Here is a 25,446-nt window from a genome sequence, read left to right as displayed (position 1 = left end):
CTATTTGTGTCTGCTGCCCCTTCTCTTCATCGCAGCAGTGCACTGTGGGCAATACCATTTCCCTTTTGGTGCTTCTGTCAATCCAACACATCCATAATGGAACCACTCTATTGGGCACTGGAAAACAAGATTTAAAAAAAATTATTTAGTACTTCTCAAGAATAGAAAGCATACTAAACATGCCAGGGGGGGATGAATATTTCACTTAACATGAACCAGACTTGTGAAATCTGATTTTTTAGGTCTGGAAGATGATTTAAAGATCACTTAGTCCAACTAATATACTTCATGAATGAGCTAATGAAGACACACCAACAATTACACATCTGTGATCATGAGGCTCATGGGATCTATTTCTACATCACCAAGTAATGAAAGAAAATCCACTGATTTTCATTAACGTGGACAGTCAAATAATATCTTTCAAGGATAGAAAGAAGTGAGATGAACCTTTTGTGAGAAAGTAAATGTATTTTAAAGACTTTATTTAATATTCAGCCTTATTTTCCCCTCATAAAGTAGAATAACCTAGTTATAATAAAAAACATAGACAAGTACCCTGGGTTTCCTTTCTGGGTACACCTATTCCTTGAGCAGACAGAAAAAACATTCCTCTATGGAACGTATTAAAGAGTTCCGTACTTCCACAGTGAGTCAGAGCACGCAGAAAGGCACAACAGGGAATAAGGGTGTCTGCAAGCATGTGATGCGGCATTCACAGAAATCCCACCAGCTGTTCATCAGCTGCCCCAGCAGCCACCATCAGGGATGTTCTTGAAACGGGGGGAGCAATGGTTTTTGAAACAAACAACAATGGTTTTTAAAACCACCCACAGTGGTTTTAGAAGGAGAGTGAAAAGGGTCTGTGCCCATCTTTGTGAATCTTAGGATTCTGGCATTATTGGTATAAGGGTCATGTTACCCAAACCCTGGAGTAAAAGAGGGACACAAGGAGGCTGAGCTGCAAGAAAGTGAGGAAGGAGTCAAAATTACCAAAAGAAAACATTCTCAGCACTTAAGACATTTCTAAACAAAATCAAGCTTCCTAAATAAGAACCATGAATTCCTTCCTTTCTAATCTCCTTATTTTTTATTTTAGAGGTGGCTCTTATTATCTGACACCTGTAGGCTACAGTAGAAAATACTGTGTTTATAGGAGAGAAATCATTACACATTGCATCCCAAATCATCCCTTAGCATCACGCCTTCCAAAAGAATGTATTGTTTTAAAATTCCCTTTCTTCAATGTTATATATAAACTGCCCTGTAGTGAAGGCTGTATCTTTTAGCAAAAGCAAAAGAGGGTGATTATAATTTTTGTACATGGTAACACTTTTGAAAAATATCAGTATATATCATAAAATTGCCTTTAAACATTTAAGTAGGGACACATTAAAGTATACTACTATTGTGGATAAGAATATCCTAGCATTGGTATAACATAATTAACCTAACTGTATACCTCTTTAGACTGGAGTACACAGTATATAATAAAAACATACAAATAATAACCTCTGAATTTTTCATCCCTAAATAAAAAACAAACAAATACTTACATCTTGGTTATCACACCCCACCATCTCTCCGTATGATACCTAGTTAAAAGAAAAATTAAATGTTTTTATTATGACTATATAACAAGCATATAAATTCAAATCAGTTGTTTATGGTAATGTCAAAAATAGAGAAAAATTTATTGAATATACAATTACATTGAGAATCAGGATACTTTAAATTTTTCTTTTTCCCTCAGGTTTTTTTTTGGGATGGGGCAAGGGGATATCCACAGATAATATCTGCTGTCTGAAAGTTTGCAAGGACTTAGTATATGAACTACCTATGTTTGAGAATCACCTTTGTGGGTGATTCTTACTGTGAATTTCTGAATTTTTTTTTCTTGTTATTTACTCACTGAAGGGTTTTTCTTTTCCTTGAGTCTTGTTGGGTCATTTATCTTTTGCAGTCAATAGTCACTTCACTCAAACTTCTAAACTGACTTTTATATGTCTTTTGTCGTTTTTTCGACAAAAAATGACACCAACACTTTATAGCACAACATCCCAATTGTTTCCTAATTGTTTTTTTTAACCTCCAAACTACACTCTTGAACCCTTTTTAAATTTTCAGGGTTTCACTAAATTGTTAAGGGCCTAGATAATCTGCTGAGACTGGCCTAGAACCTGTAATCTTCCTGTCTCAGCCTCCCAAGTACTAGGATCACAGTTGTGTACCACCACACCTGGCACAACCTTCTAACTCTTGAAGTCACTTTAAATGATCAATGGACTGAATAACTTTTCAGACAGGTTAACTAGATGGCACACTTTCTGACTCTGTACAAGTAAGAGTCTTTCTTTGTGTCCCGTGCAAAGGAACCTCTCTGGGTATCAAATGTTTTTCCCTCAGAGCTTTATAGACATATTCCTTCACCTTCATTTTTTAGTGTTAACAGAAGAGAAATTGAGGGACAAGTAGATTTTGTTCTTTTCTAGGTAATCTACTTTTATTGGCAGGGTAATTACAGAATTTTTTTTAATCACTGAAACTGAAAAATGTTTATCAGTTGATAGAACAGCTGACAACTGTCAAAATTTTAAAAATTAGATTGCCAACTCAAATCATAAAACACAAATTATAGATAGATCAAATATTTAAAGATGAAGAAACTGAAGTATAGCAAGAGACAGACAAAAGCATATAAAAACAAAAGACAATACAAATTTATAAGTGAGAAGAGAGGAAAATATTTTTTTAAATATAAAATATGGCTGACTTGATAAAAAGATTGACAGTCATAACTATGTAAAATTAAAACCTTAGAAAAAAAGCAAGCAGAGTATTTATGATGTACATAACAGAAACAATAAAAAAGTCAACACTATTAGGAATGAACCAAGAAAAGACTAAAAATGGCCAAAAAAGTCCAGTATTAATATTACTGCAATTAAAAAGATTCTGTAATAAATAAAACAATCAACTTGATACTTTGTTATTATTACTGCTTTTGTGGTAGTAGGGATTGACCCCAGGTACATTCTTCTTCTGAGCTATACCCCCAGCCCTACTTTTTTTCATTATGAAACAGGGCCTAAGTTCAGAGGCTAGCTGCCAACCTGTGATCCTTCTGTCTCAGCCTCTCAAGTACTGGGATTACAAGCATGAGTCACCATGCCCGGCTGGTAAACAATTTTTTTAAGAGACAATAATATCCTGTGTTAGAAAGAGTCTAGGAAATGAGCATGCTTATCAATTTTTAGTAATATCTTTCTAGAAAATATATTGGTAGTCAACATAAAACGTTTATAATTTCATTTTATTTTTAAAAAGTTATCTTTAGCTGGGTGCAGTGGTGCATGCCTGTAATCCTGCTACTTGGGAGGCTAAGACAGAAGGATCACAGGTTTACAGTCTGCCTCAGCAACTTAATGAGGCCCTCTACAATCGATAAAACCCTGTTTTGAAATAAAAAATATAAAATAGGGCTGGGGTATAGCTCAGAGGTAGAATGACTCTGGGTTCAATCCTCAATACTACAAAAAAAAAAAAAAGAATTATCTTAGAAATTAAATGTTTAAGATGAATTACACTAAATACAATGTTTATCATGACTATAATTAAAATGATACAGATAATCTGTAACTACTTACTGGTTAAATAAATTATGATACAGTATAAGACATGAACTCTGAGGAGATTTTAAAAAATGACCTTAGTGGTTGGGTGTGATAGTACATACTTATAATCCCAGTACTTGGGAGGCTAAGTCAGGAGAATCACAGATTCAAGGCCAATCTCAGATAAGTGAGGCCCTCAGAAACTGAGTGAGACCCTATTTCAAAATAAAGAATAAAAAGTAGGGCTGTGTGTGTGTGTGTAGCTCAGAGGTAGAATGCCCCTGGGTTTAATTCCTAGTTCCATAAAAATAAAAAAATAAAAAACTTAGTGAAAAGTAACATTCAGTATATCCAATTTAATTTTAAAAAAAAGGTATCACACACACACACACACACACACACACACACACACACACACACTCTGTGTATAACATGTTATGGAACAAATGCTTATATGCCCCCCCAAATTTTATGTTGAAACCCTAAGTCCCAATGTGAATATCTGAAGAGAGGGCCTATGAAGAAGTGCTAAAGGTTAAGTGAGATCACAGGGTGACAGGACTTTCCCTTATAAGAAACAACAGAGCCAGTACACTTCCTCTTCTTCTAGCACATAAGTACACGTCAGAAATCTGCTGTCGGCAGGCTAGGAAGAGTGTTCTTGCTGGGAACTGATTTGGCTGGCACCTTGCTTTTGGATTTCCCAGCCTCCAGAACCATAAAAAGAAAAATGTCTGCTGTTTGAACTACCCAATCTGTGGTATTTTGTAATGGCAGCCAATATACATGCAGGGAATATAGTTAGTACTACCTCAGAATGTTTAATTATAGGTTATATCTGAGGGCTGAGATTATGAGTAAATTACATCATTTTTGTACTCTGCATTTATAACAAACAGGTCATTTTTATCAGAAGGGAGAGAAAGGTATAGAAATAAAGTAAAGGTATTTAACTAGAGTAAAAAGAGGGTTTAAAAAATGAAACAGTTAATTCAGACTGTGCTGTTATAGAATCACACCAGACTTTTACCTGATTACAAATGCAGTATCGAGGTTCGTTTGGGTCATATGTCCAGTCAACCTGGCTGTTTGAATCAGACTCTGGCACTACTGTTGTTTGCTGGGAGATTTCCTGTACACCAGTGGACGACGACGAGCATGACGACAGGGAAGAAGAGGAGGAGGAAGATGAGGACTGCTGGCTGGAAGATTTGTTGTTGTTTCTGGAAAAAAAAGTACGGGTTTTATTTATTCATCATCAGAACTAATTGGTAAATGTTATCTCCTAACTAATTGGGATAAAATAAGATGACATCAACTGTGTAAATTAATGTCTAACACTAAGGCAAAGCAATCTGATTTTAAAGCATGCTAGTTTGGAGCAACAAAGAGCAACTTAACAGTCTATTTTCATTTGGAATATTTTGTTTTCTGAAAATTAATGGAACCCACTTTGAGCTACACCCCAGCCCTAGTTTTTATTCTTTATTCTGAAACAGGGTCTCACTGAGTTGCAAAGGGCCTCACAAGTAGCTGAGGCTGTCCGTGAACTGCTATCCTCTTCTCAGCCTTCTAAATGCTGGGATTTCAAGTGTGCACCACATGCCCGGCTTTTAAAATAGTTTTAATCAAAATTATTACTTATCATAAACTTAAAATGTACACAGTACTTTTAATAACTAATAAGAGTTATGACTTACTCTATAGACATTTTTTTTGGTATCTCAAAGTAAATAGAACGTCCTTCATCAAAATCTAAAAAGAAAGCCAAGTATGGTGGTACATGCCTGTAATCTCAGTACTTGGGAAGCTGAGACAGGAGGATCACAAGATCAGGACCAGCCATGGCAACTTAGTGAGGCCCTCCACAACTTAGGGAGACCCTGTTTCAAAACAAAAAATAAAAACAAAAGGGCTGGAGGTATAGCTCAGGGGTAGACTACCTCTGAGTTCCATCCCCAGTATCAAAAAGAGAAAAGGAAAGAAAAAAATGTAAATACAAATATACAAAAGCACTAGATGAAATTAATTTACACATCAATGGTAGTCAAAATTATGACCTAACACCTACCAGGTACAGGACAATAAACCAAGATTCTCAAATTCACAAGTTACTTACCATTATGCTAAGTAAATCTTAAAAATACAAAAATTCATCACAAGCAATTATATTAAATTCTGGTCAATATAATTTTTTCTTTTTAACATGTTTGACTGTTCTGATGTTATTTTCTATTTATCACTGTTTAAGTGATTTATATGCAAAAAATACATTTACAAAGAAATTAAAATACAATCACTATGTAACTAATTCTGTGGGCCTAGCATTTGAACTTTCAGTATGTAAACATTTAGCATGCTGTTACCTGGGACAGACAGTGCCCATGCATTAAGTTAAATCTAAAGCCATTATCTTAAGAATCTAACAGATAAATTCTGGGGCTATTTTCATATAATTAGTTTTTGGAACATAAGACCAGAAATTAAAATTAAGACAATTAAGACATCATACTATTTAACAAAACAATATATATATATACATACATACATACTGGGAACTGAAGCCAGGGTCTTTCTACCTCTGAGCTACAACCTCAGTTCTATTTCACCTTTAATCTTGAAACAAGGTCTCACTAAGTTACTAAGGCTTTGCTAAGTTGCTGAGGTTGGCCTCGCACTTGTGATCCTCCTGTCTCAGCCTCATGAGTACTGGAATTACAGGCATGTGCCACAATGTCTGGCAGAAAAATCTTGTTTACAAAAAATTTCCAATATATAGTCTGCATTTTAAGTATTATTTACTTTGAAATACACAACAAAGTAAGAAATTATCAATGAAAAGGTTCCATAAAATGGTTTATCCTACTGAACAAAAGAAGGTGAACAGTAGTCACTGATTAACAAACTCAATTTAAGACTTTAAGAAAAATTAAAATGACTCTAATATTTTTTCAAGACATTTCCTTCAATGTATGGCAGTATAAATGAAACCTTCATGTCTTCCTACCTCTCTGAAGTTCATCTTGATCCATGATATCATGCCTTTGTTTAACATACAGAAGCCCAGCTGAGGCGCCAAATAGCCCAAGAATCTGCAAAGGTACTTGTAGTGATAAAACTTACTTGCTCTTTCGACCACTCCGTGAATCGGCTGCCGAGGAACTGGCATTCTGTGTTAATGTTGTCATGAGTGCTGAAGATGATGAATACCCAGCTGTTTCCCTAGGCATCGAAAATTCCTTTCCCAGCTGAAAGTCATTATTCTTAAATGCTTCATAACTGGCCTTTAAGCTTGATGTTCTTCTTCCCTCTTTCATCTTAAATAGACATTCATTTATAGCATTAAAATATATAATTTCTTCAAGTTTTACCAGTTACAGTATCTACTTATTCATTATTAAACTTGTTTATACTAGTATACTATTATTTTTATAACTGGCAGTGCAGCAATTTCACGTACAGATTTGAAATCAATTTTTACGCACTTAGCAACTGTAAGAAGGGTAACTTCTCAGTTGAAATTCAGGTACACTACAGAAGTGAACAAACTCAAACCAAGTCCTAAGGCTGCAAAGAAAGCCCCAGATATAGTAGAAAGGACAAAGAACTGTCCTGGCACCTTGTGGGTCACAGTCAAGAGCGCAGGCAACATGAGCAATCACCGTGCAAAGATCACTGTGCGATCAGTGTGATGAATTCAGTTTTTTAGTTTTTATCATTAACCCGGTAATTCATATTTATTATTTCATTAACTTTATTATATAATGACACTACACTATGTCAGAAAACTGACATAAGACAGTTGGCCAATGATGCAGACAAAATGTAATATTTTGTCTCTACATCTTTTACTATTTACCTGTGCTGTAGCCTGAACTGCTTGAGCTGCTGCCATGGTAATTGCTCCTGCACCAGTTCCTGAAGATAACGAGCCAATGTTATAGGATGCCAGAGGTTGGGAGGAATTCACATTGTAAGCATTGTTAGAAGATGCTGTGGAATTATTATTCCGACAACCTGTATAAAAGTAAAAAGACAAAAATAGTTATAGAATAATGATACTGAGTTTAAAAAACATTATTCCCAGTATAGATAGAAATCACTAAATTTAAATTCTTCATATACTATAGTTTGAGTCAAGTGAATGAAAGACATTTTTCCTTTTTCTTTTTTATCCACATAGAGACATTAACCAGGTAATAAAACTATATGATTCATTGGTTCTGAATGTTTTCATCTCCCCTTATCCTAAGACAAACAAACAATCATATCTAAGAAAATAGCCTTACCCAGTGTATTTTCCTTAGAGGCATCTGATGTAAGAGTAGACAGAAGAGCTTCAGATTTAAACTTCTTTTCGGGAATATGATCTGTTGTCGTATGGTGAGAAGTTGGATTATACTTCCTTTCTGAATATAAATAAAGAATTTATGTATTTTTCAACTTCAGAAAACTACAGACAAGGCACTTCCATTCAGTTATAAACCAGTACAGTTATATCTGGGCTTCTTGTGAACCAAAGATGATTATGTTTTTTTCAGAAGACAGGACAAGCAGAACTCTGTATCTCATGTTCAGTTCACATTTAAAAACTTTTAGACACTGGGCGTGGTGGCACGTGCCTGTAATCCAAGTACTTGAGAGGCTGAGACAGGAGGATTGCAGGTTGGCAGCCAGCCTCACCTACTTAGGCTCTCTGCAACTTAGTGAGATCCGGTTTCAAAATAAAGAATAAAAACTAGGGCTCGGTGTGTAGCTAAAAGGTAGAATGCCCTTGGGTTCAATTCTCAGCATCAAAAAAAAAAAAAAAAAAAAAAAAAAAATCTTCAGGAGCAAAGTACTAAAGGTAATTCATGATATACTATGGTTTCACATAGAACATGAGAAGAATTTTGTTTTCAAATTATTAACTACAACTTGGAATATTTTTCAGTCAACCGTTCTTTCCTATCAAATGGTCTTGTCAAAAAATACCTACCAGTACAGTCAACTAGCTAGCCAGTCATCCAAGCATTCCTTTACTCACTACTTCGCCAACCACGGGAGATTTTATCATTTGCCACACATTAAACAGGCACTGGGGATGCAAGGATGCAAAGCACAAAGGGAATCCTGTGAACTAAGCTATTGTCTGGCTCATTTATATGCTCCCTAGAGAGAACCAGGCATCTGCAGGTGTAGAGTATCTGCTGTTGTATTTCTCCCTCTATGAATCTCAGAGAAAACAGACCACCTGCTTCCAAATATGCTTTTATCTCTTCCAAATGGAAAAGACAAATCTGCCAAAACTTGCAATAAAAAAATACGTCTCAAACAACAACAACAAAAAAGGAAGAATACTTTTCAGCCAATGAAAGAAAACATATGGGTGAATTAGTAATTAATGAGTTTTTAATTGTATTTAGCTTTTTGTGTGTGTGGTACTGCAGATTGAACCCACAGGCATTCTACCTCTGAGCTATACCCTCAGTCCTACTTTTTATTCTTGACTTTGAAACAAAGTTGCAAAGGGCCACAAAGCTGAGATCCTCTGTCTTGGCCTCCTAAATCCTGGGGTTACAAGCTTGGGCCACCATGCCTGGCTTGTATTTAAGTATTTTAGATGAAGAGAATGAAACTTACTTTCCACTGGAGTATGTGAATGAGCATGGTGATTGTTCACTGGCTGTGAAGGAGTATCTAGTTCCAAAGACCCTAAAAAGAGAGGCACAGAGATACACCACCATTAAATGTCACACAGAACCTTCCATGTCAACCAGCTGCAGGCAATGCATGTCCCTTTTCTTCCCCAGCAGACGAGTGGCAGGCTCTCCTGCCATGCTTCTTTCACTGTAGCCAGACAAATCAGAGGGTCACCACTGCCCATTCTACCCTGAGCTATCCTCTCTGAACAGTAAGAAATTCATTTCTTAGTATTCACCTCCAGTCCAGAACAGCTCAAGGCACACTAATATCTAATTAGGGAATTCACCACAGTGAGTGCCACGTAAATGGAAAAAAGTGGACATTACAGCCCCATTACTGTTAAGATATAAAAACTCAGATGAATATAACAGAAGACCTTTTAGTAGGAGATCCTAAACTTCTAGGTGATGGGACATTATTATATAAAAGAGAACTCTATGGTCATTAAACATGACATATTACAGCAAAGACTTCCTAAAAAGTTAAGAGATTTTGCCTGCAAAAAACTGAGGAAAGGAACTGCTAACACCAAGTTTTAAACGAATTTTAAAGAAATTCTCTGGGTTTATTTTTGATCCCTTGAGATGAAATTATGGCAGGACGCAGGATGCAGCAGTTTGATCCAATTTAGTTTCATGTCTGTGTCCTTAGGATGCTTTATTAACCTTCCTGCAGTACTGAACAGGCATGAGTGAGCATTATTTACAGCGACCATCAGCAGTTTTTAAAAATCCAAGCAGCTAGGGAATATTTTATTTTGTCCCCAAATACTTATCCTCAGGGTTTCTCCAGAATAAAAGTATCACAAATAAATTAGATGATTTTCTAAAGTGAGGGATATACTTTTGAATTAAACATGCAACTATGGATACCAAAATGGATTTGTGACTGCCTTTTCTAGCTAATGTGGACTGAGACACATAGCTTAGCACTCTCAAGAAAATTTTCATTTGTGAGTAGGAACAAGTGTATATTCTTGTGTTGAAATGCACCAAGGGGAAAATATATATTTAATCAGCTTAATTAAATTCTAGTCGAAATCAGCCATAATCCTAATTTGGTTGTATGCACATTTAGTGAGTGCCTCCTCTGGGCTTAGCACCACACTGTTTGCTTTTCTGTACCTCACCTACTAAAGCTGGAAAACACACTATATGAAAGAAAAAGAGCTCCTGCTTCTGTTTGGGGGACGTCTCCTGAGTTAAACCCAAAAAGTATTTAGGAGTTAGTTTCAGCATGATATCACTTTGAAGCTTGAAAAGAAATAGTGACATGACTTCTTGCTGATTAGAAAAAGTTTAAGACTTCTTTAAAATAGAGAGTGTTGTGGCACCAGTTAGAAGAATCTTTCTCAGTGCGTAAAGCTACAGAAGAGCCTTAAGGACGTTCTTAAAAAGAAAAATTTAACAAACATCCTCCAGGCGAAAGTGCATAAACAGGCAGGGCAAAGTCAATACATTAGTGACAAATGGCTAATTTGTTTCTTGATGATTAAACTTCTTTATTTTTACACTTAGCTTACTAGCAAATGTGGAAATTTAAAAATGCAATGACTTAATATGTTATTTTCATAGGAGTGAATGAAATAAGATCCTATATAATTCCTCTCAGTATCCATGATCCAAACAGTTCCCACTGCTCAGATCCAAGTTATGCCACCGGATGCCACCATCCACCCGAAGGCAGGATCTGAACAGCCTCTGTGGGACAAGCATCTCCTCAGCAATGTGCACATGTACTTTCCAGTATTGATGGAAAACGGTAAATTTTACTTACGCCTCTCTAATATCTCTGTAATTCCAGCATTATCAGCTTCCAGCTCCATTTTAAACTTAGCCAGTTCCTGATCCAGCTTTCTCAAGTGTCGATCTACCTGTTTCAAAGAAGATCAAAGATAACCACCAAAATTTGGGACACTGTTAAAGTGTCAGTTTGATGAGGAAACCTAAATCTTTGTTTATTTTAGTAAATCTGTTCAGTATTCCTGAGTAAGCTAATCAACCTGTACCTCAGAGGTTTTGAATCTATGAAATGAGGGTGCTAGGCTAAATAATCTTCCAATACTCCTTTAATCAATTTTTCATTTAGAAAATAATCTCAATCTGGTAGCATATTGTTCTGTATTCAATTCTAAGAAGCAGGGATATGAAAATTAAAGCAAAATGAGACTGGGGATTTAGGGGTGTGAGGAGGGGCTGGAGGCCTGGCAACATATGCATATGTCGTGAGATTACTTTCCTCCTAATCTCCACTACGTATAATAAGGCTAGTCCATGTTTGTTGTATCATAATTGATAGCTCAGAATGGTTTCACAGTCTACATACAAAAAGGTGACTATATCCTATATAGACATTTCTCTAAGGTAGGCAAGCCAACCATTTACTTATGTAAATGCATACTTATGTATACTTTATGTAAAAGGCTTAAACAAAGGGGGATTTTAGCCAGAAAATTTCATTACCCCAAGAGCCTGGTTAAAATGACATTGTTTGTAATACTATTGCCCTAGTTAAAACAGCTATTTTCTTTTCTAACTCAGAGACCTATTGACTAATTCTGGAAAATTATATTTAAACTAGCAATGTCTTAATGTACTTTAAACTTAATATTAAAAATTTTCAATGCTTTGTCAAACTCACTACTTTAAAATGAAACAATAAAACACCATATTCTTTGAAAAATATTCATGTTATATTATAAATAACATCTTTTTGAAAGTCTAGTTTCCCATTGGATCATTGTCATAATTAGGCATAATTCTTACAATTATCAAAATGCACTATGATACAACATGAGGGCAGAAAGGTAACTAAGAAGTTAAACTAGTGTGTACCTAGCACAAGGGAGAAGGGGTCAAAAATAACAAAAGACAAGGTACATATGTTAGATGCCCGTGAAGAGGTCACATAAAGCAGTGTTTGGGGGCATGGGATATCCATCATTTTCCAGTCCTCGCTTTTGGGACAGGTTATTACTATATCCATATTATAATAGAAAAATAGCTAAAGCTCCAAAGGGTTAAGTAACAAGCCCAAAGTCATAAAGCTAATGCATCACAGGAACAAGATTTACCTTGATCTATGTGTAACAAGTTATGCTTCCCTTTTTATATCTGACATTGCCTTCTGAAAATTTGCATATGGAAACCAACTGTTTTTTGAACTCCAAGTAATATAATGCAAGTTGAAAAGCTAGTGATATTGTCCTATTATTTCTATTTTGTAGTTAGCAGTAAACATTGCAAGGGTGTGTTTGTGAGTTTTTGGTCACTTAAAGTCTAGTGTTCCGTCCATTTTCACATACAAATTATGCTTCATAGCTTGGCAGAAATTGTAATTACAGTATAATAAAACCCTTATAGTGCCATGTGTTACGGAAACTTTCTCCTATTCAAAGAACGTGCAGGTAACTGAGCATCCTTCAATAGAACCTCCTTTCCAATAATAAAGCATGAACACAGACCTCCAATATTCAAGAATATTCTTCATTGTCAAAATTTAATCTCAAGGGAAATTAAAATACTCAATATATAAGTCTCAAGACAGTTAATGCAATGAAAACAGTCTGTCACTTTTCTTACCCACAATTATACTAAAAATATTGAATTTCTATTATGTGTTTGGCATTGGATTAAATGTATAATACATGAAAAATATGTGAGAATCCCTACCCTCACAAGGATTAGAATTTTGCCAATAAATCAAGATTTACATAGATTTTAAAATAATAAAATTCTTAAAAATACAGTCTAGATGCAACAAATAAGCAGCAGTTCAAAAGTCACTAGTAGTACATAAAAAACTAACATTGGGCTGTGGTAGACACAAAGAGGTATGAGTAAATTAGATAGTAAAGAACAGGCTGTATTCAAATAAATGGGAAAAAAAGAGCAATAATAAAAAATATATACAGAGACAGAAAGACAAACAGTATGTTCAGAGAGAAGAAAAGTCTGGTATGACCTGTAAAATATATATATCTATATATCACCTGGACAGAGAGAATATTCAAATCTCAGGAGGGTAGTATTAGGGTGATATAAAGACCTTTTTCTTCCATACCATATAGTTATTCCACCTCTCAATTTAAAATTACTTCATTTAACTAAATATATTACTGACAAAGTATATTATATATGAAAGCATGAAAAATGATGAAATTTTCAATACTAGATACCTTAGAAAATGCAGAACTCAAAGAATAAATCTAAAAAACAAATTAATAATTAAAATAAACAGAAAAGTTTTTGCTACCTTGAGGTGGGCAGCTTTTTAAGACAGCTTCCAATTATTCTCACTTCTAGATACTTGTATAAGACTATGAACTAAGTAGTATTATAAGCAATTATTAGGCAATGAGAGTTACTTTTCTTAGATGTTACACAACTATATCATATTAAATTACAAGTTAGAAAGTTGGCCACAGAGTTAACTTAAGCTGTAAAGCACCAACAGATATAAACAGCATTAAATGGCCATAATAAAAGCTGAACCGAATGAACTTCACTGAAATCTATTACGGGCATTTCTTCTACCCACATGATTCCTTTTACTTCATGAATGGCCAAAGCACCTATTCTGGTAGACAACAGTAAGGACTCCATAGGTATCAGGCTATGCAAGGACCCAGGCTACACTACTCCTCCATATTCACCTGACCCCTTAAGACTCATTTACAGTATTAAAGAGAGTGTTGATCCATTTGAGAGAAGATTTTCCATTTGGCCATAGATTCCCAAAACAAGGCTCACCAGGTCTATTGATTTGCTCCCTATCTAATGCCAAAAATGCCATCTATAAAGGTTTTTGTTCTAGATTACCAAATTACATTCTATAACCCCAAAGTATAACTGTTTCAAAGTATCATTCTTTTGCTGAACTCTTTACAAATAAAGGAAAAATTATTTTTTAACATTTGTGATGACAGAAAAAATTAACTCACACTTGGCCCACCAAAGCAAACAACAACAACAAAATTCTCATCCTTTAACATTTCTGCACAGGGTGGTTATACTTTATTTGAACCTCCCAGCATTCCAATATTCAAATTTTAATGTGTCATTGATAGAATAAAGTTAAAACTACATACAGTTTTTAAAAATTTTTATGATTGAGTTATTTTGTTTATTTATTTATTTGGCATTTTCTTTCTTAGCATATTATAGGTATTATTCCTCTATCAGAGAAGTACTTGGCAAAGATTTCTCTTCAGGCTCTTGGTTGTTTCATTTGTTACACAGAAGTTTTTAATTTAATGTCATCTCATTTATTGATTCTTGGTTTTCTTTCCTGAACTTCAGGGGTCCTATTAAGAAAGTCTCTGCCTATTATGTTAGGGAGCTGTCCTATGTTTTCCTCAAGTAATAAATTTCTGGTCTAATTTCTAGGTCATTGATCCATCTTGAGTTGACTTTTGTGAAGAGTGAAAAATAGGGGCATAATTTCATTCTTCTACATATGGACATCAGTTTTCCCAAATTTATTTGTTGAAAATGCTCTTTTCTCCAGCATGTGACTTTGGCACCCTTGTCAAAAACCCACTGACTGAAAGTATGAAGATTTATCTCTCTATCTCTATTCAATTCTATTGGTATATATGTCTGTCTTTATGCTAACATCATGCTATTTTTTTATTTTATTTTATTTTTTTGGTGGTACTGGGGATGGAAGCCTTCTACCTCCAGGCTACACTCACAGGCCTATTTTATTTTATTTGGAAACAGGGTCTCTTAAGCCAGAGAGGCTGGCTTCGAACCTGCGTGATCCTCCTGTCTCCGCCTCCCAAGTGCAGGGATTACAAGTGTGTGCTACCATGCCTGGCAACATCATGCTATTTTTGATACTATAGTTCTCTACTATAACTTGACGTCAGGTATTGTGATGCTTCCAACATGGTTCTTATTTTTCAGAATTGCTTTGGTTTTTCTGGATCTTTTTTTTTTTTCATATGAATTTTAGAACCATTTTTTTCTAGTTCTGACATTGGTATTTTGATAGGAATTGCAATGAATCTGTAGAACACCTTCCGTAATGTAGCCATTTTGCCATTCAAATAAATGGGCCATTTAACTGAATAGACACTTTTCAAAAGAAGAAATAAAAATAGCCAACATGTATATGAAAAAGTGTTCAACTTCATAGCAACTAGGGAAATGCAAATCAAAACTACACTGAGATTCCATTTAACTCCAGTTAGAATGGCAATCGTCAAGAATACAAACAATAATAAATGCTGGCAAGGATGTGGCAAATAGAAAGTCTTGTATATTGTTGGAAAGATTGTAAATTAGTCCAACTACATTGGAGATTCCTCAAAAGCCTGAGAAGGTAACTACCTTATGATCCAGCTATATGACCCCATGGCATTTTTCCAAAAGAATAACTATACTGCTACATGTATACCCACATTTATAGCAGGAAAGTTCACAACAGCCAAATTACGGAACCAAATTAGGTGTTCACCAACAGATGAATAAATAAAGAAAATGTGGCATAAACACACAAAGAAACTTGACTCAGTCATAAAGTATAAAATGATATCATTTGCAAGAAAATGGGTGAAACTAGGAAATATGCTAAGAGAGATCAACTAGTCTCAGAAAGTCAAGGGTCATATGGTACTTTATATTACTGAGAAAAAAGAGCAGTATAACAGTGGAAGGGAATTGGGAAGGAAGACAGGAAGGAGAAAATGGAGAATTGAAGAAGGAAACGGTTTAAATAATATCATGTCCTAATACAAAGGTATGATTAGTAATCTCACTAACATATACAGGGAGGAAGGGAAGAGCAGGGTGGGATACAAAGGGTTAATGCACACCAAGCAATGTGTGCGTGTATGAATATATCACTTTGAATCTCACTATGATATATAGCTACAATAAAAGATAAAAGTATAAAAGATAGAAATAAAAATGACTATGATGTATTGCTTCTAAGACAATCAGATTCTAAAATTTAGATGTCTAACTTGCCCTTTCAGAATGAATAATCAATTTACTGGGTTCTAATCTGAAATCCTTGGCAAAAGATAAATTTCTATCTGTGAAAAGATTTGGTTGTAGTGAATAGGAGGGTAAATTGGGGAAGAAAAAGGAATCATGGTGCCAAGCATTTCTCTGATAAGTCATAATATGATCCCTTTATCTCTAAATTATATTTAAAGTAGATTTAAAAATGTGAGTGATCCTTAGGCTGAACCATATACTTGAGCCCTTAGCACATAAACTATAGCTAATCATCTTCCTAAAAGACAATAAGGACAAAAGATAAATCAAAAGGTCAAATCCACATAATGTATTTCCTTAATTAAGAGTACAGATGAAGAACTCTCAAATTTATAGGTAAAATGTGGGTATGAAATATATTCATCTCAGGAACAGGCCAGGAAATAAAAAAAGAAGCAAGTTCAAGGGTACTCGGTACCACAAGAGATTGCTAAAATCAATCAAGCATTAACTAAAAGCTCAAATTTTATCAGAGTACATATTAAATCAACATTATTAGATATAGCCATCTAGTACATCCTTACGATAGTGACATCTAGCTAAAGAACACAAGTAAGTATTTAATGACTATTTATCAGTATCAGAATTCTAGAAGAAAAAGAACAAAGCAGTTTTTGTCTTTGTTAGTTAAATTTCATTAACAAAGCCACTGAAATAAATTAGTTTATTCAACTGGACTAATACCACCAGTTTCTTTATTTGCTTTTATTATGCAGTATGGTTTCTTTCTTAACAAAAAGGCAACCAGTACAGTGCTAGTTATAAGAATAAATCAGTTCACTGCTGATTTTAAAAGTCAATATTTGCATATACATAATGAGATAGCCTGGGGATAGAACCCAAATGTAAATACAAACTTCATTTATGTTTCACAGACACCTTATACATATAGCTAGGAGATAATTTTATGTAATATTGTTAGTGTGCCCATGTTTTGACTGTGACATATCACAAGAGGTCAGATGTGAAATTTTCTACTTTTGGCACTCTGTAAACAGTCAAAAAATTTCATATTTTGGAACATTTCAGATTTTGAATTTCCAAACTACAGATGTTTAGCTAGTAAAGTCTGAAGATATAATAAAGTCCAAAAGACTCTGAAATCCTAAACACTTCTGTTCCCAAGTGTTTGGGATAAGCTTAGTGTGTGGCAATTGAAGGAGATTAGAATTTACAAACATCAAAGAAGTAGAGGAATAGGAAGCCAGATGATTTTAAGAAAGAAACTGAGAACCAAGTACCAGTTTACTAATAAATGAAGGGAACTGATCTAGAAGCCATGAAATTGTGGTAATAATAAAAAGAAGAGAGCTGGGCATAGTGTTGCACGCTTGTAATCCCAGCATTTGAGAGACTGAGACAGGAGGATCGCGGTTCACAGGAAGCCTCAGCTACTACTTAGTGAGGCCCTTTGCAAATCAGTGAGACCCTGTTTCAAAATAAAGAATAAAAAATAGGGCTGGGGGTATAGCTCAGAGGTAGAATGCTCCTGGGTTCCATCCCCAGTACTTCTCCCCAAAAAAGAAAAGGATAATATATATGATCAAGTCTCAAAGAAGAGTGATTTATGATAGATATATATATATATATATAATACATGTTTATGAAGTATCCTGTGATATTTCATACATATATACATTGTATAATGTTCAAATCAGGATAAAAGTGTTTATCTCCTCAAACACTCATCCTTTTTTTCTGGTGTAAGTATTCAGATTTCTTTCTTCTGCCTTTTTAAGTACATAATACATTACAATCATCTACAATCACCCTATTATAAAATATGCCAGAATTTTTTCCTCATATCTAACTGTAACTTAGTACACACGAATCAACCTTCCCTCGTACCTCCCCCTCCACACTATACTCCCCAGACTCTAGTAACAACTATTCAACTCTCAACTTCTATGAGTTTAGATTCCACATATAAGTAAGAGCATTAAAGAGGGATTTTTACAATTAGAATACAATGGTTGCCTCAAATAGTCATCTATTCCCCATCTAATAAAAGGAGGGAAAAGATGACTAAAGGAAGAGGAAAGAGGAGGGAAGGAGAGGAAGAAAAAGCCAAAAGGCAAGCCTAGAGATTTTAAGAAAGTGAAAGAGAAAACAGCTTCAACTTGGAAGCACTGAAAGGAAAGCAATGGCTTCGGGAACACAGAAAATTCCAGTTGCGAAAATGGGATGATAAGTCAGTCTTTCACAAAGGAGTGAATGCCTACTATCTACAAAACTAAAAGTGCTGTGTGTGTGTGTCATATAAGCATATGTAAATGAACATGTGTGTGTTTGTGTGTGTGTATATATATATGTATGTATATGTGTGTGTGTTGTGTGCGCACAAATACTCTAGTAAGAAATATAAGTATTGTTACTTTACAGATAAAAGAACTGAGGTTTATGATTAAATATCTCTTTCAAAATCATGCATTCAGTGAAGAGGCTCAACTCGGGTGTATACCTCCTTCTGTATGAATTCATTACAGACACTCACTGTTTAACTACATTTATTAGCTTATCAAATTTATTTATTTTTCCTTTTTTTCTTTGGCCATACTGGGGACTGAACAATTGAACCCAGGGGCATTCTCCCTCAGAGCTACACCTCCAGTCCTATTTTTTATTCTTTAATTTGAATCAGGGCCTCAGTAAGTTGCAGAGGGCCTCATTAAGTAGCTGAGGCTGTCCACGAATCTGCGATCCATCCTGTCTCAGCCTCCTAAATACTAAGATTACAAGCATGTGCCACTATGCCTTGTTTATTAAATTTATTATTTCACCTTTTTCTTTACTCTCTAGCCTAGGTTATCTGTTTCCCTAAAAAAAAAAAAAAAAAAAAAAATTTATTAGTTTTGCTTTTATTCTGTTTATGCCACTATCTCTGAGAGAAATGTTTTTCCCTCAATACATCCCCTAATCTAGACACTGGTCAAAACTCATCTCCTCCGCTCTAAAAATAAAAACAAATAACTATAAGTGACTTAATATTGTATTTCACCAGATAATCTTTAATATTCAACTCAAAGAAACCAACATTTTAGTATTAGTTTATTATTCTTATTATACTTAAGCCAATAAAACGTAAAACATAATCGATAATTCAAGTACTTAGGGCAAAGTATTCACAGTAATCTTACTCACCAAGTCATATATCTGGTTTGCCAACTGTACCTTCTCATCTGCATCTTCCAAAGCCTTATAGTAGTCCTAAATAAAAACATTTTCATTTCAAAAGTTAATCAAAAATTTTAAATATGCAAATGTTGGACATATAACTGCATTTTCCTTATCATACCTTATTACCACTGCCAATCATCCTAAATTAGCAATAAAGAGTCTCTCAAGGATAGATAATTGGAGGATTAAAAATTATGGACAATGGCCAAGAATTAAAGAAGATGCTCAGAATTCCTGGAAAAGATATAAAATAAATACTAATCCAAGTGCAGACTATATACTAGAAAAAGCTGTGTGAGCTAATGAATAGTGTTAAAAAGAAAAAATATTAAGATTTATCTAACTTATAAAGCACATTTATATTTCATTTCTTAAATTATACAAGTATAGTTATAGAAAGGATTCTGATGTCCCTATTATCCAATTGTTCTAAAGTTCTTATTTACAATTAGACATAAATCTATATTTAATTTTTTTTATATTTCTCCATAGCACAAAGCAATGGTTTCTTATAAAAAAGAAAAAGGATTCTATGAATGTCTAAACCTTTTTGTCCAGACTTTTCAGGGTATATTCAAGTTGCACTACACCAAAAATTCAAGACCAATGACTTTGGGATATAGATATAGATAGATAGATAGATAGATAGATAGATAGATAGATAGATATAGACTGATTGTCTATTTCAGACCCACCTGGGCCTCCAAGTATTTTCCAAGACAAGACCAGTTCTCTTACAGATTCTGATTTATTTTTTCTCCTAATAGAAACGATCTTTCCTCCACATGAGAGAATAAATAACAAAACTACCCAAAGGCACTCTATCTCTGAACTACATCCTTAGCCCGTTTTATCTATTTATTTTGAAACACAATCTTGCTAAGTTGCTGAGGCTGGTCTTGAAACTGAAATCCTCCTGTCTCAGCCTCTGAAGTACTAGGATTATAGGTGTATACCACCACACCCGCTCTAAGGATTTTAAAAATGACCCAATGTTTTGATACTTAAAAATCCTACAGCTGAAGCTCTAATAAAAAATAAGTTATTTATGTTCGAAAAAGCCATTTGTAGTTTCCCATATTTTGATATGCAGAAGTCTACTTAACTTTAAAATATCTTTCTTAGAGGATACCAATATTTATTGATAAATCGTCCAAAGTGTTATACATACTTTTTTGATGGATGCCATCTGTTCTTCTCTCCATTCAGGCTTATTTTTCTTTGCATTCATAAAGAATTCACTGACTCTTTGTTCTAGTTGATCCATTGCATCTAACATAATAGAAACATTTTATATTTAGATAAGCAAATTCTTATAGGAAATACACATTCTTTTGGTTGGGGGAAAAAATCTGATAAAAGACTATTTCTCTTGGCCAATACTTTAAACTTGCTATGTTTTGATTTCACATAGAATGACATAATGGGCTTAGTTTAAAAAAAAATTATAACTTTCCTTGCTGACTTTCTTTTTGCTGTAATTTCAAAACTTTTTTCAATAATCAAAGTAAAATCAACAACACACGCTCTATACCATAGTTTTTTTAAAGTACAGCCTCGGAGTCAAAGCTAATGGTATTAAATCTGAATTGCTTACTGAAAGTACCATGGTATAATCATCACATTTCTTTTCTCTTTTTTTAAACTTTTGTCAGTAGGAGCATTCTACCTCTGAGCTATATCTCTACCCCTCCTTTTTATAAATTTTATTTAAGACAAGGTATCAATAAATTTCCCAGGCTAGCCTTGAACTTTCAATCTTCCTGCTTGAACCTTCTGAGTAGCCTGACTTATAGGGGTGAGACATCATGCCCCATTCACTCCTAGCATTTTTCTTATTAAGAAGTAATAAAAAAAAAATTAATAATTTGTCAATTAGCACTAAACACCCCATCACAAAAAATCATAACTGAAAGCAGTGGGTGTATTTACTCACTTAATACACTATTCTATTTATTTTATTTAAGTTTTCTTCAAAGTACATGCTAAGAATAAACATTTCATTGGATATCTGCCTAAAAAAGGAAAAATAAATAAATGGGCTTCTCTTATGAGTTGAGAAAAACTTCTTTACTGTATTATTTTAAAGATCATTGGTGCATAATAGCTTTTTAAAGATTCCAAAATGTCTTTCAGTTACTTTAGAAAACTCTAGTTATATAAAACTAGAGCAAGTTTTACAAACCTGTAATTTGCATAATTTAAATCCAAATTAAATAATAATTTTTTTTTTTTGTGGTACTGGGGTTCCTGGAAACCCTTCTCTGGGCTACACTCCCAGACCTATTTTTATATTTTTTTATTTGGAAACAGGGTCTCCTAAGCCAGCGCAGCTGGCTTTGAACCTGCGCGATCCTCCTGTCTCCGCCTCCCAAGCATGGGGATTACAAGTGTGCGCCACCACGCCTGGCTAATTTAAAATTTTTAATTAAAAAAAGGTTTAAAATAAGAATCTTTTATTTAATGCCTACCTTTTATCAGAAACCATACATTCAATTTTATCTGTATTACTCTGAATGCTCAGATGATTCTCTGGTAATACAGCCAAGGTCAATGAGCAAATTAGTGATTGTCCCAAAATAAACTCAGATCTGACACCAAAGCCTATGCTCAATCCTGCAGAGAATATTACTTCAGAGAATCTTTAGCATTTCCACTACATTAAAATAGAAATGGATTTTGATATCGCTGGAAAGCCACACATAGAATTCACTTTCACTCCAAAGCTCACTAAATAGAAGATGCCCAACAGAAGAAAGTGCAAATAGAAGGTGACAAGGTACCCCAAGAAACAAGAGCACACTCAAGAACAAAGGCAAAGAAGTGCTCTGTGGTGGTGGTGAAAATGAAAAGGGCAAGTTCCTAGCTATTCCAAGGGGTCCCTGAGCTACTTACCTCCAGTCCTAAGTCTGTGAAAGAGCGACATTAATTTGGGGAAAAAGTCAACACCCTACCAAGCTACCACTGGAAGAAAAATAAAAGCCTACTAATTGCCAAAATTTTTACAACAGTAGGCAAGAAACTGCCATTAAAATCTTATTTCTCTCCCTCATTCTGATTGATAAAAGGATCATCCCATTGACAGGGCAATTTAAAGTTAGCCTATAATTAATCTTCGTACTTCTTTTAATAATGAAGTGGGTATTCCAAGTTCAAGAGGGTCTCTAAAGACCCACATTTAACTTGTGCTTCTACGTTTTCTACTCTTGAAAAATTGTGAACAGAATGTACTTTAACAGCAGTATGAGTTCTGAAATCTAAGTTTGATAACATTCCAAGTTCATTTGAGGTCTCTAAAGAGCCACATACAACTTGTGCTTCTGTTTTCTACTCTTGAAAAATCCTGAACAGAATGGACATTACCAGAAGTATGAATGCTGAAATCTAAGTGTGATAGATACAGGCTCAAGTGAATATCTTAACATTTGTACACTGATGTTCACTAAAACATATACAGTATCTACACTCTTAGTGAAGATATAATCAGTATTTTGCACAGTGTCAAATCTGAGAAAGGAATACGCGTTCTCTAATGCCTCCTTCTCTGGGAAAAGCAACAAGAAAAGTAGTGTTGGAGGAATAACAGCAACAAGATGCAGCACTGATTATCTTTTTGACAACTCCTATGGTACCAGCGGAGTGACACGGAGGAGAATTGAAAGCCAGCAGGCGCTAGCGTCGATGGCATGCAAGTCCAGCGCTGAACTCGCTCGGCCAGCAAGAGCAAAGGCGCCAACTTACTCTGCACCTGCAGATCCATCTCGCGCATCTCTGTGAAGCGGTCCCGCAGGTCCATGGGAAGCTGCTCAATCACTGTCAAAGGGAGAGTCCGTCAGGGGGCGGGCCAACGGCGAAGGACGCGATTGCGTCACTGTGTGCGTGCGTGCGTCGGGGGGGCGCGGGGGCCGGCGGCTCACAACGAGGCTGCCAGTTACCGTGAGAAAGAAACCTCCCCCGCCTCCCCCTCCCTCCCGCCATCCCGCCTGCCCGTCCACTCGCGCTCTCGCCCGCCCGCAGGTCCCACGGGCGGCCGCCGCCGGCGCCGCGCACTCACTTTCCAAATAGTCTTCTAGGTACAACATCGCGGCCCTGAGAGCTGGGAGAGCGGAAGGGTCCGGGGGTTTATTTGTGTCACTCGCTGTCGCCGGAGTTTTGTCCCTTCCAATATGGCGCCTCCGCTAGCAGCACCCGCTCGACTCCGGCAAAAAAAAAAAAAAAAAGAAAAAAAAAAGATCCACTTTGGCGCCTGACGGCGCTTGCCTCACTGCCGCCCGCAACTGCCATTGGTCGGCCGGGGCGGTGACGTAGCACGGCCGGCGCGCGCGCCCGCGGCCCTGTGGGAAGTGTAGTCGCGTCCCGCCCGAGCCCGCGGCGCCGCGCCGGCCGAGCCCGCGCGCGGACTACCAGCCCCAGGCGCCACCGCGCGCGGGCGCCGCGGAATCCGAAATGCGGGGCCGCTCTTTATTTGTGGATTTATTTATTTTTTCGCCCAAGGGGTGACGGGATTTGTATGCGCCTGCAGGGCACAACTAGGAACAACTTTTCACCTGTTCTGTGCTGGTCTTGCGTGTCCCCGGAGTGTGTAAATCTTGTGTTTCAAGTGGTTCTTGGCCGGGGGTCAAGATTCGAAACGCTAGAATGGTCAGCAAAGTTCGGGCAATTCGGATTGTTTTAAAACAGAACCCTGCTGGAATGTAGCCTCGGTAGTCGTCCCTCAGGACTTAAGGGAAGTCGGCTGGGTTTCCTGGTAACTTTAAAGTTGTTTTGATCCTGAGACGATGGAGTGAACATGTTTTTCCTAGGTTAAAAAGATTAAAAGTAGCCCTCAATGGCCACGTAGAGGCTTATGTTCTATTTTGCGGCTCATCTCGTCGTCCCTGTAATGTAAATTGGTCTCTACATACAACCTTCTCCCGCAAAAAAAGAAAAAAAAATCAACCATAAGTAATGGGTAGTTAAAATCTAAGGGGCTGAACTGGCAACAATTGTATATTGAGTAAGTAGCCTGTATTAGAGGTCCTGGCCATTATCTTTTTCTGCTTTATTATGCCCCGCACATTTTCATCAGTGATGTATTTGGTATTTCATGTTCAGTTTTTGTTTTAACTTTCGCACTAAATAAATGTCAAGCATTGTTATCTTTCACTGTTTTTGTTTTTGTTTTTGCAGTACTGGGGATTGAACCCTACGGCATTCAGTTTAACAAGCTACATCCCCTGCCCTTTTTTTTTTAATTTTTATTTTGAAACAAGGTGTCACTAAGTTGGGAAAAGCTTCACTAAGTAGCTAAGACTGGCCTGGAATCTGCCTCCTGTCCCAGCCTCCCAAGTACTGGGATTGCAAGGGTGCAACACCATGTCCAGGCCCTTCCCCTCTTAACTCGTCATCTTTTGGGGAAATTATTCCTTAAGGACCTCTAAGACATCTTTAAGACTACCTATTTTGTCCTCTATTTTTCTTAATCTGTTTTATATGTCCCATCTCAAAATTTCCACCTCTTGGTTTTAGAAGTTCTATTTTCCACCAATTCCTTGTACGATTTAAGCATATTTAGTGTACACTCTGTAGCTATTAAATCCAGCACTGAAAATTGTGTGAGTACTCTTATTCAAAAACACACTGAATCCATGTTTCCGGGATTGTAAATATGGGAACCTTTTGAGGCTAAAGATAAAACTGAACTTCACTAGAGAGTATTAAAAATTGCTTCTGCATGTTGTTTGGGGACACCTTCAACCCAAGGACCAGATTGATGTCTTCATTTGAGTTGTACAGATAGATTGAATTTGAGCTTCTAACTCAAATGTCTTATTATAGATTCTCAAGGTGACCTTTTTTCCCTTTACTGGGCTTCAAGTCCAAGATGGGCATGTTTTCTTACTGACCTCTTCAGTGATCAAAGTTTATTTTTCATTCATCATTACATAGGGATATAGGTTCAGGGGCCCCACAGTTTTTGTCTT

The 25,446-nt window shown here is 35.9% G+C and overlaps 1 protein-coding gene across 2 annotated transcripts; it reads right to left on the bottom strand.

Moving 5' to 3' along the window:
* ING3 (inhibitor of growth family member 3) lies at positions 1 to 23,565 on the bottom strand (the record flags this gene model as incomplete). 2 transcript variants are annotated; one of them, XM_080701902.1, is made up of 12 exons in its annotated part: positions 1 to 117; positions 1,557 to 1,595; positions 4,645 to 4,837; positions 6,738 to 6,931; positions 7,474 to 7,631; positions 7,904 to 8,023; positions 9,237 to 9,308; positions 11,076 to 11,172; positions 19,448 to 19,513; positions 20,655 to 20,755; positions 23,225 to 23,296; positions 23,538 to 23,565. In XM_080701902.1, the coding sequence occupies 12 exons, from the start codon at positions 23,563 to 23,565 to the stop codon at positions 1 to 3; spliced, it is 1,257 nt and encodes a 418-aa protein (XP_080558028.1). The 2 variants fall into 2 exon arrangements, with proteins under 2 accessions (XP_080558028.1, XP_080558029.1); XM_080701903.1 differs by having other exon boundaries at positions 7,904 to 7,984.
* Positions 23,566 to 25,446: the final 1,881 nt, after the last annotated feature.

The sequence above is a fragment of the Muscardinus avellanarius genome (assembly GCF_963383645.1).
Source record: "Muscardinus avellanarius genome assembly, chromosome: 9".
In the NCBI taxonomy this organism is placed as follows: Eukaryota; Metazoa; Chordata; class Mammalia; order Rodentia; family Gliridae; genus Muscardinus; species Muscardinus avellanarius.
This window is presented reverse-complemented; position numbering and strand designations above follow the sequence as displayed.